Source organism: Raphanus sativus, chromosome 4, assembly GCF_000801105.2.
Source record: "Raphanus sativus cultivar WK10039 chromosome 4, ASM80110v3, whole genome shotgun sequence".
Classification (NCBI taxonomy): Eukaryota; Viridiplantae; Streptophyta; class Magnoliopsida; order Brassicales; family Brassicaceae; genus Raphanus; species Raphanus sativus.
Genome location: NC_079514.1, coordinates 40,970,015 through 40,987,650, shown reverse-complemented (window position 1 = coordinate 40,987,650; position 17,636 = coordinate 40,970,015). Strand labels below are relative to the sequence as shown.

Sequence of the window (17,636 nt, the reverse complement as noted above, 5' to 3'; positions counted from 1 at the left end):
TTTTAAGTTGATTTTCAAAAACTAATATTTTATACATAACTTTTTGAACCAATTTTTAAAAAATTCGGAATACAAAAGATAATAGCACTAAAAACAATAACGATAAAGGACAAAATAAGCTTTACAGTACTTGTCTTTATTTGAATGAGAATTCTATAACGTCATGTATAAACGATGTGTTGAAATTTAGAATTAATATACTTTTAATTTCTCTAAGAAGTTTTTTCATTAATGATAATTGAAAATCAAATTTAAAATTATTAAAAATGCGAAGATAGAAAATATGTTTTTAATTGACTAAAAATATTATTTTTTATTTTTATTTATAATTTACAACGTTTTTTGTCATTTAGTCTTTTATTTTTTTTTTGAAAACGATATTTCAATCTTTCACTTTTTTTTTAATTCAGTTTAAACATTAGTTGCAAAGAAACTTAGGTATACAATGAGTATTTACATAATATAATACAAATATACAATTTTAAGTTCAATCTAATCATCGAATTATAATTTAACTGCATAGAATCTGTATTATAAACAATGGCACGACCCTTTATGAAAGCAGTAGTATTAATATTAGTTTTATTTCATGGGATTCTGTATGAAAAAATTGAAAAGTAACATACAATCTTTTAAAACAGTAATGCTCACATCACTAATTGATACGAGTAACGATCTCTATCTATCATTTGAAACAACAACATTGTGGTATGGGTGCACCTCCTGAAACAAAAGAACATTCTCCTCCTGAATATTTATGAGCAATACAATTTTCACTACATTGCCTATTTCCATACTGTTGCGAACATTTTGCAATGCATGTTTCACCTTCTCCTTGTTTAATCCCTATAAATACAAAACCCAAGTATGTTTGTATGACATTTGATGAAAATAATTTTACATAAATATCACACGTAACTGGTTTATACCAATTCCGTATTAAAAATAAAAGGATATTATGCAACCATTGCTCTTAAAAAGATAAAAGATAGTTGAACAATAGAAAGTTACCTGGCCTCGCCAAAACTCTATCATTTGAAAACGAAATTGTCAGCATTATTATAAGAAAAAGAGTCACAGATGATTTTGTAAAAGCCATTGTGTTTCTTTTACTATTAGTTTGATATACAACACACAAGTGAAATTTTATAATTGTCTATATCTTCAAGAGGTACTCTATTTATATAACTTTTTGTTGAGTAGAAATCTTTATCATGAAAATCAGTTCTATATTTGTCATATTGAATTTGACTAATGACTGATATGAGGTTTGACTAAAACTTTTATGAAATTTGACTAACAAAATTTGACTAAAATTATTAAACTTTTAACTAAACTTCATGTGGATTTAGCTTTTCACTGTATAATGTTGATTCGGTCCAAGATAAAAGAGAGAAATTGATTCAAGAACTTTTAAACTCTGATACCATAAAAATTGATTAATTTTCTTTGAAAGATACGATCTCAGTTACCGACTATAAATAGTCAAGACATATACAATTTTACAAGAGATTATATCGTACAATATTTAAACTATACAAAAATTGTTAGCAACAGAATCCTAGATTCTATCACTCAAAAATCTCATTGTTGACTGAACTTAAAAGAACTAAATATTAGCTGTTCAAGAAAAAAGAAACACATCGAATAGCCACAACAGTTCAAGGCTTTGTCAAAATATTTAAATCATATTACGCTTTGATAATAATATAATACGGCATCATATATAAAATGTAAGACCAACTCCAATAAAACATCAAAACATCAAATTTGGTGTGATTTCATCTGTCCGGTGGAACAACTAAAATTATATCATTCCACCAAATTTGGTATAACACTATTCATCAAACCAAATATTAAATATTCATATTATATTACATTTCATTTAATAATACAGTTCAACTATTATTATTAATTAGTTCAAAATTGTAACTATCCATAGATATATTGTATTATTTATATTTTATATAATTAAAATATTTTTTATTTTATTTTCAAATAAGAAACACTAAGTGATTATTATCATTTTCTTTATATTGTAAAAAAATAAATATCATAGATATTTTATATTTTATTTTATTTTCAAATAAGAAATCACTAATTATTATTATATTTTAATTTATCTTTTTATTTCAAAATATTGATTACTATGTTTATTTAAGTTATATTAAATCAGCAATGAAAAACTAATAATACTACATTATTTTATTAAAATTTTATGTAACACTATTAAATTCACCAAACATTAGAATATTTTTTTATTTATTTTACAATATAGATAAACTTGTATTTTTGTTTTTTAAGAGCTAGAAAGAAACTGATTTATCTATTTTTATCATTAGTAGGTTTTTAGTGGTATTTGACCAGTGTCTGAATGTTTCTATGTTTATATCTTGTTCCATCGCTTAAATAATAGAAAATTTACTATGTATGAACATGTATTTGAAAATCTCTTTCACTATTCTCATTGTTTCAACATAATCTTCAGACGTTTCTATCAACTACTTTTTCGAATGAAATTTTATATTTCTGTCAACTATATACATAAGATTTATCTAATTCAAAACCCTCAGCAAAAATAGTAAAACATGATTTTCTGTGGCAAAAAAATCGAAAGAGAAACATCAACACTTTTGGTTATTTTTTATTACTCTCTTGGTTCGTTTATATATAAAGTTTTAAATTTTATTTATTTGTCAAAATAATTTATAAACAATGGCACGACCCTTTATGAAAGCTGTAGTATTAATATTAGTTTTATTTCATGGGATTCTGTATGAAAAACTTGAAAAGTAACACACAATCTTTTAAAACAGTAATGCTCACATCACTAATTGATACGAGTAACGATCTCTATCTATCATTTGAAACAACAACATTGTGGTATGGGCGCACCTCCTGAAACAAAAGAACATTCTCCTCCTGAATATTTATGAGCAATACAATTTTCACTACATTGCCTATTTCCATACTGTTGCGAACATTTTGCAATGCATGTTTCACCTTCTCCTTGTTTAATCCCTATAAATACACAACCCAAGTATGTTTGTAAGACATTTGATGAAAATAATTTTATATAAATATCACACGTAACTGGTTTATAACCATTCTGTATTAAAAATAAAAGGATATTATGCAACCATTGCTCTTAAGAAGATAAAAGATAGTTGAACAATAAAAAGTTACCTGGCCTCGCCAAAACTCTATCATTTGAAAACGAAATTGTCAGCATTATTATAAGAAAAAGAGTCAGAGATGATTTTGTAAAAGCCATTGTGTTTCTTTTACTATTAGTTTGATATACAACACACAAGTGAAATTTTATAATTGTCTATATCTTCAAGAGGTACTCTATTTATATAACTTTTTGTTGAGTAGAAATCTTTACCATGAAAATCAGTTCTATATTTGTCACATTGAATTTGACTAACGACTGCTATGAGGTTTGACTAAAACTTTTATGAAATTTGACTAACAAAATTTGACTAAAATTATTAAACTTTCAACTAAACCTCATGTGGATTTAGCTTTTCACTGTATAATGTTGATTCGGTCATGATAACGAATCCCTAGTTATCCAAAATAAAAGAGAGAAATTGATTCAAGAACTTTTAAACTCTGATACCATAAAAATTGATTAAATCTTTTTGAAAGATACGATCTTTTTTCCGACTATAAATAGTCAAGACATATACAATTTTACAAGAGATTATATCGTACAATATCTAAACTATACAAAAATTGTTAGGAACAGAATCCTAGATTCTATCACTCACAAATCTCATTGTTGACTGAACTTAAAAGAAATAAATATTAGCTGTTCAAGGAAAAAGGAAACACATCGAAAAGCCACATCAGTCAAGGCTCTGTCAAAATATTCAAATCATATTACGCTTTAAAAATACTATAATACAGCATCATATATAAACTGTAAGACCAACTCCAATGAAACATCAAAACATCAAATTTGGTGTGATTTTATCTCCAGTGGAACACCGAAAATTATATCATTCCACCAAATTTGGTGTAACACTATTCATCACACCAAATATTAAATATTTATATTATATTATATTTCATTTAATAATACATTTCAATTATTATTATTAATTAGTTTAAATTTGTAACTAACCATAAATATATTGTATTGTTTATATTTTTTTATAGTTAAAAAAATATTTTATTTTCAAATATGAAACACTAAGTGATTATTATCATTTTCTTTATATTGTAAAAAAATAAGTATCATAGAACTTTTATATTTTATTTTATTTTCAAAGAAGAAATCACTAATTATTAATATATTTTATATTATCTTTTTGTTTCAAAATATTGATTACTATGTTTATTTAAGTTATATTAAATCAGCAATGAAAAACTAATAATATTACATTATCTTAAAGAGATTTAATAGTAAATAATTAAAATCTTATGTAATACTATTAAATTCACTAAAATTAGAATAATTTTTTTTTAATTTTACAATATAGTTAAACTTGTATTTTGGTTTTTTAAGAGCTAGAACGAAACTGATTTTTCTATTTGAATCATTAGTAGGTTTTGAGTGGTTTTTGACCAGTGTCTGAATGTTTCTATGTTTATATCTTGTTTTATCGCTTAAATTAAAGAAAAACTTACTATGTATGAACATGAATTTAAAAATCTCTTTCGTTATTTTCAGTGTTTCAACAAAAGCTTCAGACATTTCTATCAACTATATACATAGCTTTTACCTGATTTAAAACCCTAAGTAAAAACAGCACGACATGACTTTCTGTGGCAAAACATCGAAAGAGAAACATCAACGCTTTGTTTATTTTTTCTATTACTCTCTTGGTTCGTTTATATATAACGTTTTAAATTTTATTTACTTGTCAAAATACTTTACACTTTCTTAAAATCTATGCACAATACAATGATAAAAGGTTTTATCTATGCTTATATATTCTGTAAATTCGACTAAATAATAATGATAATAGCACTAAAACAATAACGATGGACAAAATAAATTTTACAGTACTTGCCTTAATTTGTGTGAGAATTCTATAACGTCATGTATAAAAGATTTGTTGAAATTTAGAATTAATATACTTATAACTTCTCAAAGAAGTTTTTCATCAATGATAGTTGAAAACATCAAATTTAAAATTATTAAAAATGCAAAGATAGAAAATATGCTTTTTAATTGACCAATAAATATTATTTTTTATTTTTATTTATAATTTACAACTTTTTGTCATTTAGTCTTTCATTTAATTTTTATTTTTTTTGAAAACGATTTTTCAATCTTTCATTTATTTTTAAATTCAGTTTAGACATAATATAATACAAATATACAATTTTAAATTCAATCTAATTATCGTATTATAATTTAAATGCGTCGAATCTGTCTATAATTTTGACTAACAGTAATAATTTTTTTTTATCAAACCGAGTAATAGTAATAACATTATAAACAATGGCTCAACCCTCTATGAAAGCAGTAGTATTAATTAATATTAGTTTTATTTTATTGGATTATGTATCAAGAAATTGAAAAGTAACACACAATCCTTTTAAACCGCAATGCTCACATCACTAATTGATACGAGTAATGATTTCTATCTATCATTTGAAACAACAACATTGTGGTATGGTCGCACCTCCTGAAACAAAAGCACATTCTCCTCCTGAATATTTATGAGCAATACAATTTTCACTACATTGCCTATTTCCATACTGTTGCGAACATTTTGCAATGCATGTTTCACCTTCTCCTTGTTTAATCCCTGTAAATACACAACCCAAGTATGTGTTGTAAGACATTTGATGAAAATAATTTTACATAAATATCACAAGTAACTGGTTTATACCAATTCTGTATTAAAAATAAAAGGATATTATACAACCATTGTTCTTAAGAAGATAAAAGATAGTTGAACAATAAAAAGTTACCTGACCTCGCCAAAACTCTATCATTTGAAAACGAAATTGTCAGCACTATTATAAGAAAAAGAGTCACAGATGATTTTGTAAAAGCCATTGTGTTTCTTTTACTATTAGTTTGATATATAACACACAAGTGAAATTTTATAATTGTTTATATCTTCAAGAGGTACTCTAATTATATAACTTTTTGTTGAGTAGAAATCTTTACCATGAAAATCAGTTCTATATTTGTCACATTGAATTTGACTAATGACTGATACGAGGTTTGACTAACAAAATTTGACTAAAATTATTAAACTTTTAACTAAATCTCATGTGGATTTTAGCTTTTCACTCGGTTATGATAACTAATCCCTAGTTATCCAAAATAAAAGAGAGAAATTGATTTAAGAAGTTTTAAACTCTGATACCATAAAAATTGATTAATTTTCTTTGAAAGATATGATCTTATTTACCAACTATAAATAGTCAAGACATATACAATTTTACAAGAGATTATATTGTACAATATTTAAACTATACAAAAATTGTTAGCAACAGAATCCTAGAAGAGGTAGGCAGCTTCTTGATTTCAGTTTTGACCCACAGACTTTGCCCATAATCATTTATTTAATAATGATATTAGATTATACCATGTTTTTTTTTGTCACGAAGATTATATCATGTTATAAATGAGTTTGGACTATATAAATGTAATTTGGGCCAGGCCTAAAACCATTATTCTTCATGGGCTCAAATCATCAAAGACAGGTATATAAAAGAGACGATTTACTTGTTAACCACTTTCACAAGAGAGAAAAGAAAAGAGAAAACCCTTAAACTTGCATCTCACGGCAGCTTTTCAGACGAAACATAGACTCAATGGTGACTTTAACGATGAGAATACAATTAAAAAAAATATCAACCCCGAAGCTTTTAACCTAGTATTATCCAAAGCTTTTACAAACACGCAAAGCCAAAATAGATGTTCCATTGCCTAAAGCTTTACACTACTGTAGACATACTACAAACAATTATTTTCACTACAATAAGTAAAAAAAGGTCTAGCAAAACAAATTGTTGGATGTTTTGCTTACAGATCAGTAAAGTAGCAACAGAACTAAAGCTTACTTGCAATCAATCCTACGTCCTCCTCACTTGCCTCGCATTTGTAGTGCTTGTATCACAGCCCAACACACTGCTCACACTTCTTTTCTTGCTTGACTGTCCACTCGACGTCGAGCTCTTATCCGCTGCTGCAACCGTGTTCAGCAATTCGGGCAACACAGAGGGGCAGCTCTGGTTCAAGTGCTTGAACCCTTCTGACTTCATTACGGCTGCACCAAAACACATGACTACTTTTCAGTTTTTGCCTAGATTCTGTTAACGGATAATATATTTGAAGTAATATCACTCTGCTTACGCATAATCTAAAGTCCACCATATTTGAAAACACATATCTATATTCACCGTTTCTATGAAAAATGTGAAACTCAACTTTAAGACCAGAACATACGATGAAATAACTATTTATCGCACCTAATTTAGGACGATAAACTCCAGCCGTCTAATCAAACATCGAGTCTCCTATATCCAAATTGAACATAAGACAAGAAACTTAAACTTCAGTATACTAGCAAGAAAAAAAACGAATTAGCTCACAAAACTTCCATTAACAATAGACTTGACATCTCTTATGGATCATTATTGCACCAAGTGCCACACAACAAGCACCAAATGCATTATTTTAAACTGATCACAGAAAACAACAAAAAGTAGATGATGAGCATTCATAAGATGAAAACAAGAGGCTTAAACTATGTCCTCTCAATTACTTCAGCTTTTGCTTTCCAAAATCTAATGCATATCCAAGTTTACTATCTCATCACACAACATTACTGTTACAGCTGAAGCAAGAAAACATGTTCTATACGCAAAATGCAGACTGAAAACCTGATACTTGCTTCCATTAATCAAGATACAAATGCAACACTTACCTCGCAAATTTGCTGGAGATGCAACAAATTTCAAGCAGAAGGCTTTGAGCTGCAAGAACTGGTGCTGATCAGCCAGAGCAAGTGTTGTCGCCACGTTATCAACATTCAGTTCTTCACACAGAAAAGCTTCACATAATATCTTTAACCTTCCAAGGTCATACATGTCAGCAGCTGCCAATAGATGTTGTATCATGTTTGTGAACGAAGCGGTAGAAGTAGACCCTGTAATTTCATGCACATCAGGAAGTACATCCGTATAGATGAAGCTAAGCATAGCCTAGCAAAAAAATTCAAAAACTCCCGAAGTCAGTAGAACTTAAGTTGAAAATGTACAAACAAACTATCAACGTTACCTGAAAGATAGAAGGCTCCATGTCCTCTATGACCACTCTATCCACATTGTTATTCCCAACTGGTCCATAGAACTGAGCTCTGAAAACCGGTGACCGTGCTGCCAGGATCAGTTTGTGAGCTTTGTACGTCTCCTCTCCGACTTGGAAAGCAATGTCGCAGCCAAGTTCAGAGTCCAACAAGTCTTTCAACCCCTGACCCATATTAGAAGGCGGTGGCACAATGCCAAACTGTTTAGGACCCTCAAGGCGAGCTCTAACGACTCCAACGGTACAGTTGATGACAAGACAATCATCCTTCAAGTAGTCAGATGCTTCTAAAGCTGTTCTTCTTAAAAAGCGTTTGTAACCCCTGAAAAATGATCCACAAGATAATGATTCACAATACTTCAAAAGCAACACGTGGCACCAATTCGAATTCATAACAGATTTGTCGGTTTTTTTTGGGTTTAACAACATCCATTGCTCTACTCTACTCGGATTCGGTTAATAATACTTCGGGTTCAAGTTTAGGTTTAGCTATGTTTCCTTTTCTAATATTGTTCAAGACATATTCCCATATTTCTAAATATCATATTTAAATAGACATGAATTAAATAATTATTTAGGTTTTTTCAAATATCTTTTTAGATATTATATTAAAATAAGCATAGAGTTTTGAATATTTTATATATTTATTTATGTTTTGAATACTTATTTTGGATACTAATTCGGATTTGGATAAGTTCGGATTCGGTTAATAACACTTCCACTTTCCATATATATACCATTTTGATATTTTTTACAGTTGGTGTCAGTTATGAAATCAGGTTTTCCGATCACATATACCACATTTCGAATCGAGAGTAAAGATGACATTTACCACATACTCCCTTTATACTTAAGCGTATACGGTCCACCTTCGAGCGCCCGATCGAAATGACTATGAACCTTGTGCCTCCCTTTCCCGCTCTGATCCATCAGCGTCAGCTCGAACAAGGCCCTAATGTCGCTCGAATCGCTCGCGAGGGCGATGAAGAGGGAGACGTACGTTGAGTTCTCCTCGGGGTTCTTCCCGTCGGGGTAGAAGTAGATCACCCAGTCGTAACCTCCCACGGAGAAGACGTCGCTCTGTATGTACCTCCCCGGGCCCATCCCTTTCGCGAGGGAGTAGCCTTTGATCGTGAATTGGTGCGATCCGTTCACCGTCTCCATCACGGTTGTTGATACTGAATCTGGATTGGGATTGTCTGGAGTGGTCATGGTCGCCGTCGGTTTAAAGAGAGAGAGAGATTGGTTGGTTTTTTTGAAAATGATGAGCTCCGTTGATTTTGTAGACGATACCTAAGGAGTAAGGAGTGCGGGTTCGGTAGAAGTTTGGTTTAGTTTGCTTCGGTTAAAATTGTGACGAACTGAACCAAAATAAAAATTCGATTGGATTTGGTTTTCGTGTTCGTTCGGATGGTTTGGTTTGTGAAGATTCTACCGGTTTTGATTAAGAGTTTCGGTTTTGGTTTGGTATTCGATTTAAATTGATTGAAATTTTAGATAGTTTTGGTTATTCAGTTAGGTCTTATTCAGAAATCTGGTAGAATTTAAAAAAAAAAAATTAAACTAACTGATTATCAAACCAAACCAAATTCAATTTAAATAGACTCTAAATCAAACATGAACCGGAGAAGGTTAATTCGGTTCGGTTCAAATCCACATGGTTAAATTGATGGTGTTGCTTTGAGAATTTGGGGGAAATGGTTTTTTTTTTTGTTTTTTTACATAAATAAAAATTATTGCCAAACAAATATTGAATAGTTAAAAAGAAGAATTTATTGAATAGTTTGAATTTTTTTAGAAAACACCCAATCACATACGTATCGAGTGTTTTATTAGTTTTATGAATAAAAATTTAAGTGAATTTCAATTACAACTTGGAAAGTAACTTTGTATATTTTGTTTGGTTCTGGCAATTTGTTTCAAATTTTAATTTTTCTGTAAAATTTGAATAAAACTTTTACCTAATCACTGATTGTAACAAAAGATCAAGAAAAGAAAAAAGCGCACACAAGTTTTCACCAAGGTGAATAATACAAATATTCGTCCAAAATAATGTTAAGGATAGGTCTTTAGACCAAGTCTGCACAACTCATACTACCACTCAGCTTCTTGGCCTCCACATCTGTCCGCGTTGACTTTGACTTATCGGTGCACCCGGTCTTGCAAAGCTAACACCATTGATGTGACCTGGTGGCTTACCAATATGAACCTGACTCTGACTAGAACCTGAAGGTGCATTACTCATCATTGGTTGCTTCCCGTTCTTATACTGACTCTTCTGCTGCTGCTGAGGCGTTTGAGTTTGTGTCATTACGACAGGCCTTTGCCCTCGGAAAGGTGTTGCTTGTCCCTGCATGTTCCTGGGGTTGTTCTGAGACCAATTCTGCTGCGGTCGGTGAGGTCTGGGCCCTGCAGGTGCAGGCCAGTACGGTGGGTTCTGGATAGTGTTGTTGCTCTGCGACCAGTTCTGCTGTTGCATCTGGTGGTTCCATGGCCTAGCCTGATTATGTGGATTGCGCACACCGTTTGCATGATGATGATGATGATGGTTTTGAAGGAGGCTTGTTGTTGTTCTGAGCAAAGACTCTGAGATGTGTGGCGCTGTTAGAACACCAACGATGGAGTTTCTGTTAGACTCTGAGGCGAGTCTGCGCGATGTCATCTCGAAAACTTGCGCTATCCTGTCCAAGTTTTTGCGGCTCACGCTCCTCGCTGCGTTCTCCGGTTGCTCAAAAGGATCTTCAACCTAAAAACACACACACACATACAATGATGTCTTAAGACAAGGAGATTCAAGTGTTTGTTGAGTAAAGAGAAAGAGAGTTACAAAGAGTGAGTATGTCTTAGGCAACCATCTAGTGTTGTTACTTATGTTTTCCCATCTTCCAGTAAACGTGCAAACACCAAGCTCTCCGGCCTTCAAGTTTATGTCTGAAAACTGAAACAAAACAGCCACAGCAGAAGAGTTAAGAGACTGATCTCTATCAACCGTTTAAAATGTGTTGAATCAATTACCTTTGCGAAAAAAGATACCAAAAGCTCAGAGAGGGAGCTTCTATTGACTGATCTCGACGAGCCTGATTTGAATCTCGCTATGTTAGCAGCAGAAAGCTGCGCTATGCTTTCCTCTGCAGTTTTTCTCACACCTACAAAGAATGACACCATGCAGAGGCTTCTTCACAAAGCTTATATGTGGTTTCGACTCCAAAACCTTAATCATAGTAGTAGCTACCTTTCAGATCATCAACGGCGCTCCTCGGATATATCTCTCCTAGAGGTGGCAATATTGCAGGCACGCATGTCTGCAAACAACAACACAACACAAAAAACATATTCAAAAACAGACCATGTTTTTAATAATAATGTAGTAACTTTTGCTATATTTACCTGAAGATGGAAGATGACTAGCAGACTGAGAGAATAAGAGTTGAAAGTCCCGTTCTTCGGGTTGTTGATATCATGTGTTTTAGCCCATTCCTTCACTAGCAAAACCAAGTCGCGGAATCTCCCATCGATCTCACTGATCCAGAACAAGAACCTGCTCTTCAACAGCCCTTCAAGATTATCAATCGAAATGTCACAAGAGATTCTCTGGTGCCCGCTCACGACTTTCAGAATGGGAACACGAGCGTGGATGACAAACTGCAGTCTGTACCATAGACCTGATCAGACAATGACAAGTATCAGAATCTGTTGGAAGGAAAGAAAAAAAAAGGTTTTTAAGAGTCTCTCTTCACACCTGAAGCTCTCATTGCTCGAAGTAACTGTCCAAGTAAAGTCTGCTTCTGCTTCTTTCCGGTGAACAGGATTGACGAGCCGCTGAACAAGTCGACGGAGATGTCTAAGTCTCCCCATCTTGTGAAGAGGTTTGAGACAAAGGATCCAAACGGTTGAACAGTAGCACCTAACAAATCCCAAACAAATTAAATAGTGTGAAAAACAGTATCATGAACAATGCATTCAAGGGTGATCATGCCATCACCACCACACCTCTTAAGCTCTCTACGGATTGTAAGACATTACGCAGCTGATCAATAACGGTGATCCTCGTGTCCCAATCAGCTCGTGTGGGTTTAATCACTTGGAGAATCTCTTGAAGAGTAGGATCCAAGATAGGGTTTCTATTCATAGTCTACAAAGAACATTCACAACACACACACATTCCAAATAAAAACATTAGTCCAACAATAGCACAAAGACATCAAGGTTCCATTTTTATATGTCTTTGCTCACTTCCTAGTCCAAAAAGGAACAACCTTTGACACTAAAACAATGAAAAGGAAGACTCTTTATTCTCTAAAGCCATCAAGTGGAGTCAAATAAGATACGAAGCTTACGTGTTTTTCTCTTCTCGTTCTGTCTGTGCAGCGAAATCTTCTGGAAAGGAGTTGAAGAAACCCAGAAATCGAAATCCGATCTAGGGTTTATCCACCACTCTCGCTCACCCTCAAATCAGTAGCTCCGTAACTGAGATTTTCTCTATGAGCTCTCAGCAGATTGCACTTGAGGAGACAATGAAAAGTCTCTCCTCTTAACTCCTAAGGAAGGTTTTGGTATCTATCTTATTAAAGTTGAAGTACCCTGTTTGGAAACAAGGATAGAAAGTTAATGAGATATGTGTTTAGAAACAAGGATTAGGTGAATTAATGAAATATGTTTGGAAACATGGATAGTAGAGATATATATTTTCTTTTATTTACACATTTAACCATTGTATTTCCAATAAATTAATAACAAATGGGAATTGTTTAGCAACATGAATAACATATTTAATAATTCTTTTTAGTTAAACATTTAGCCATTATTTTACAATAAATTAAACAACATTCTTGCTATATTTCCTTTTATTTATAATTCTGTCACTATATTTACAATTCTTTTTATTTACAATTCTTTATGGTGAAAATAAAAAGACAAACTGAAATATAAATAGTATATTATATAAAACAATTTTTAAAAACAATATTATTACTTTATTTAGCTTAGTCAAATATAAAAATTTCAAAAGTTCAATTTCCAAAAAATTATATCATATTAATAATAATTCATAAAAACTAATGCAAAAAATTAAAATTTTGAAATATGGATAAAAGTATGTCAAGAAGAAAAAAGTAATTGCTTATGTTATTAAAAAAATTGGAAATTCATTATATCAGTTTAAAAATATACAAAATGGACTAATCTAATTACCTAAAAACATTGTTTTTTCTAAAATAATCATAAAATAAAATTTAATGGTATATATACATATTTAAAATCAAAATAATATTTTAAAAGTGATTTATATCAAACATTAATCTAAAATATGCATATATTCAAAAATTTATCTTTACTAAAATATTTTCCAATAACCATTATTAAAAATATTTACAATATATATAAGAAAAATACAACAAAAAGATTAATTTCATATACCAACTTAAATTATGGTTTTATATTTCACATTAAAATTTAAGAATATAATATATGTGATTATTTATAAGATGGTACATATAAAATACTATTAATTCTATGACTATTTATATGATGGACCAATACAATTAATTAGATGATGATATATATATATAATACATAATAGTGACTAGGGCAGGGTGTTCAGGTATCCATTCCGGTTAGTTTCAGTTCTGTTTGGGTTTCGGTTTCCGGGATCAAAAATTTTCACTCTCATTCATATATTTCTAAATTTCAAATCGAATTATGACTAGGCTGGGCGTTCAGGTATCCATTCGGGTTCGTTTCGGATCTGTTTGGGTTTTGGGTTTTAATGGTCAAAAATTTCAGCTCCATACAAATATTTCTAAATTCCAGTTCAAATTATATTCGGATCTTTGTGGGTTTAGTTCGGGTTCGGATAACCCATTTAACTTATTTTTTAAAATTCATTATATATTTAAAATTTCTTAAAATCTATAAGTAAAATAATATATTGTATATAAATCTGAATAACATATGTGAGAATACCTAAACTTAACATATAAATTGGTTTGGTTTAAATTTTGGATCAAAAATTAATATTTATTTTAAATATTTTTGGTGTTTTGAGTGTACTTCCACTATGTTAGATATTTGTATTTGACTATTTATATATAAATATATATATATATATATATATATATTTCAAGTATTTAAACCAACCTAAAAGTATCATATATATTCTGAATTTTTTATATACATTAAAAATAAAAATAATTAATATATATAAGTATATAAATCTTTTCAGATACATTTTGATATCCAATTCGGTTGTCTAAATATCAAAATTTGGAATAATTTGGATATTTAATCAACTTTGATTCGGGTTTGGTATTACTCTTTTGGATCGTGATCGGTTCGGTTCTTCAGATTTTAATTTTTTATCCAGCTTTGATATTGACAAAAAAAAAATAGCAATATATTTTTAAAATATATACCCGCACGGGCGTGCGGGTCAAAATCTAGTTTGTATTACACGACCAAAAGACTCTCCTCCTACCGAAGGTTTATGTTTTTTTCACTTTTTCTGCTTTTAAATCTATTTTTTTCGTCTTTTTTCCTTTTGGGCTTAAATTCTTTATTTATTAAAGTGAAGGATGTGACTATTTTTAACATGTTCAATGATTAAATTACCAGTTACAAAAATAATAAAACTGGAATCATAATAAAGATGAATTGAAAGAAGTATATTGGCGAAGAAGAATGAAATATCAAATATTTTGGATTGATCAAGTAAAGTAAACTATGAAAATTGGAGATTTTGAACTACCAATGGCAAGATTTTACTAGTAGATTCTACAGAAATATTAATAGCAAAATCTTGGATTTCAAGTATAAAACAAGTTGAGAAAGTAAAGTGATCTTTTAGATTTTTGGATGGGAAATTGATGTTCTGCAGTTAAAATATAGTTACAATGTTCGGCATGTTACCACATATTACCCTGAATTCATAATATTCAAAATATAGTTCTGTGTTTTGTTTTTGCTATCTAAGAACTCATCTTCTTATGAAATATATTTTTTTCAAAATACTATTTTAAACGAAGGCAATTCATACCTATGATAAATATTTTCTATATTTTTTGTTTATATAATTAAATTTTTATAAATTCAAAGTGTACATAATTTTTTTGGTAACAATAAATTTATAATTTCAATAAAAATGATTTAACACATAATTTAAATAAATATAATAAACAAACATACAAAACCATTTTAATTTTACTTTCAATTCAAAAGATAAGATTTAAAATTATAATAAAATAGCTTTTATATTTATTTGTTATTAACACTTTTGAAAACATAACATAAGCAAATCTACATGATCGATGGAACCATTATCGCAAATCTAAACCAACTATCTTGATTGATTCATATACATGGTTTGAAAACCATGCCGGAAAATCATGTTGTTTTTATTTGAGTTATTTTTCAAATAGCAAAGCAAATAAGTGGTAGTTGTTTATTTGGATCAAATTTCAAATTTCCAAATTAATCATCTTGATTGATCGAAACTTTATCATTATCTCAAAACATTATAATTGAAAACTTTATAATCGATAAAACTTTATCATAAAACTTTTAATTGGTCAAAACATTATCAAATCTTTTTTTGTCTAAACTATTGCATAACCGTAGTTTCAATATTTTATTTTAGTGTATATGAGGTTCATGTACGACCCAGATAAACAAATCCTAGTTTCAATGTTTTTTGACCTACAATATAAACTCTTTCATTTCACACGACGACCGCAATTTTCACTCTGATACACCATTTTGGACTACTAATAAGAAACCCTAGAGTCTATCTGCCAAAACTCCAACCATGGCCGAGACACTCGTACTGAAGAGTATTATGCGGGCCCACACCGACGTGGTCACCGCTATCGCCATATCGATCGATAAATCTAACATCATCATCACGGCATCATGCTATAAATCCATCATCCTCGGGGATATCAACAAGGATGGCAAGTCTTACGGTGGTGCTCATCGTAGACTCACAGGCAACGTTCACTTCATTGAGGATGTGGTTCTCTCATCGAACGGTGGCCATGCTCTCTCTGGAATCTTGTATGGTGAGCTCCGTCTCTGGAACTTAGCCACTGGTGTCTCTATTAGATTCGTTGGACACACGGATGACTGTTGAGAACTGTACCATCATATCCGAGATCTCAAAGTTTCAGACTTTGCCACCAGACTTTACCATCAGTTACTAGTTAGTTAATTTAATGTTATAAAAATTCATTCAATTGTATCAACCTAAAAGAGAAAGACTTATATTCAGCCATTATTTAATTAGTTAAGTTAATGTTGATAAATTGTAAATGCCTCCAAGTTTGAAAGTAAGATGTATTATGAATAGAGGTGCGCTAATTGTACATATATTGAAAAAAATAAGTGAAACACAATTTACAAAAGTTTTATTTGGAGAACAAAATGTAATTTGACAATATTTTCACCTTAAACTTCAGATTTGTAAGATCAAATTAAAATTCTTATTGACACATACAACGAAAATGTATTTAAGATAATTTTATGGAATGTTGTAACCAATACATCAAGTATAAATTTATATAAGTTTTAGGAGTCTATCTTAATCACATATTAGGTAAAAAAAGGTTTGTGCCTAAACAATTAGTCACAGTCACATATTCTCAACTGAATATATATGATGAGCAAGTTCATATGTCATGATAGATCAACAATACAGAGCATATGTATATTTTTAATTTTCATTTCATATCTTATTTAACTTTAGTATATATTTGTAATACATATTGTTTACTCTGATATGGTGATATGGTTCTACCAATTTTTTTTTATTTTTGCCGGATTAGTATTCATAGATGATATTTATGGGAAAAAAAAAAGAAAGAAAGAAAGATGATACCTGTGGTGTCAAAATTTCACATATATTGGAGATGAAACAAATATTGTCGACAAATCAATTGTTGAGCCACTGGTCTGGAAGTTAACATAGACCAAGTAAAGACAGTGAAGAATCATTTCGAAGAGAGATAGAGGTGCATATGAATTTTGTGAGGTTCGATCTCGAAACAAACAAAGTTGTAATCGTCAACTTAAACTATTGTAAGGATGTGAATGATTCACTTTTGTGGTATCAAGGAGTTTAATAGTCTTCCTTTGTAGATATTGAAGAATGATGGTCGATATGAAAACTATTTTATGAATTACGTATTTTTATGTTGCTTTTCAATCTAATGCAAAACTACCTTTACTATATGATTTGACCACATTAATAGATGATCTCATATTTATGACTTCTTTTTGACACATATCTCATATTTATGACTAACATTGTATATAACTTTGTTGTTTGTATATGATATAATTGATGTTTTATGACCAAAAATAA

General features: G+C 30.4%; 2 protein-coding genes across 2 annotated transcripts; both read right to left on the bottom strand.

The window, feature by feature from the left end:
• Positions 1-7,105: 7,105 nt before the first annotated feature.
• Positions 7,106-9,560, bottom strand: LOC108854579 (BTB/POZ and MATH domain-containing protein 3). The gene is made up of 5 exons (XM_018628178.2): positions 9,117-9,560; positions 8,258-8,606; positions 7,905-8,181; positions 7,447-7,494; positions 7,106-7,244 (listed from the first exon to the last, which is right to left on the bottom strand). The coding sequence occupies exons 1-4, from the start codon at positions 9,494-9,496 to the stop codon at positions 7,475-7,477; spliced, it is 1,026 nt and encodes a 341-aa protein (XP_018483680.2). The 5' UTR covers positions 9,497-9,560; the 3' UTR covers positions 7,106-7,244; positions 7,447-7,474.
• Positions 9,561-10,224: 664 nt separating this feature from the next.
• On the bottom strand, positions 10,225-12,851 carry LOC108854577 (protein HESO1). The gene is made up of 8 exons (XM_018628175.2): positions 12,622-12,851; positions 12,275-12,416; positions 12,024-12,188; positions 11,672-11,946; positions 11,517-11,586; positions 11,300-11,430; positions 11,112-11,222; positions 10,225-11,030 (listed from the first exon to the last, which is right to left on the bottom strand). The coding sequence occupies exons 2-8, from the start codon at positions 12,411-12,413 to the stop codon at positions 10,386-10,388; spliced, it is 1,536 nt and encodes a 511-aa protein (XP_018483677.1). The 5' UTR covers positions 12,414-12,416; positions 12,622-12,851; the 3' UTR covers positions 10,225-10,385.
• Between the last annotated feature and the right edge of the window lie 4,785 nt (positions 12,852-17,636).

Bases quoted from the DNA above. Each gene is read 5' to 3' on its own strand.
- LOC108854579 (XM_018628178.2), bottom strand. From the start codon at position 9,496: ATGACCACTCCAGACAATCCCAATCCAGATTCAGTATCAACAACCGTG. The intron at 8,607-9,116 runs GTAAATGTCATC...ATCATTTTTCAG, and splicing joins AAGTATAAAGGGAGTATGTG to GGGTTACAAACGCTTTTTAA. The intron at 7,495-7,904 runs GTAAGTGTTGCA...ATTTGGATATAG, and splicing joins ATCTCCAGCAAATTTGCGAG to GAGACTCGATGTTTGATTAG.
- LOC108854577 (XM_018628175.2), bottom strand. From the start codon at position 12,413: ATGAATAGAAACCCTATCTTGGATCCTACTCTTCAAGAGATTCTCCAA. The intron at 11,223-11,299 runs GTAATTGATTCA...GTTTTGTTTCAG, and splicing joins TGGTATCTTTTTTCGCAAAG to TTTTCAGACATAAACTTGAA. The intron at 11,031-11,111 runs GTAACTCTCTTT...GTGTGTTTTTAG, and splicing joins CTAAGACATACTCACTCTTT to GTTGAAGATCCTTTTGAGCA.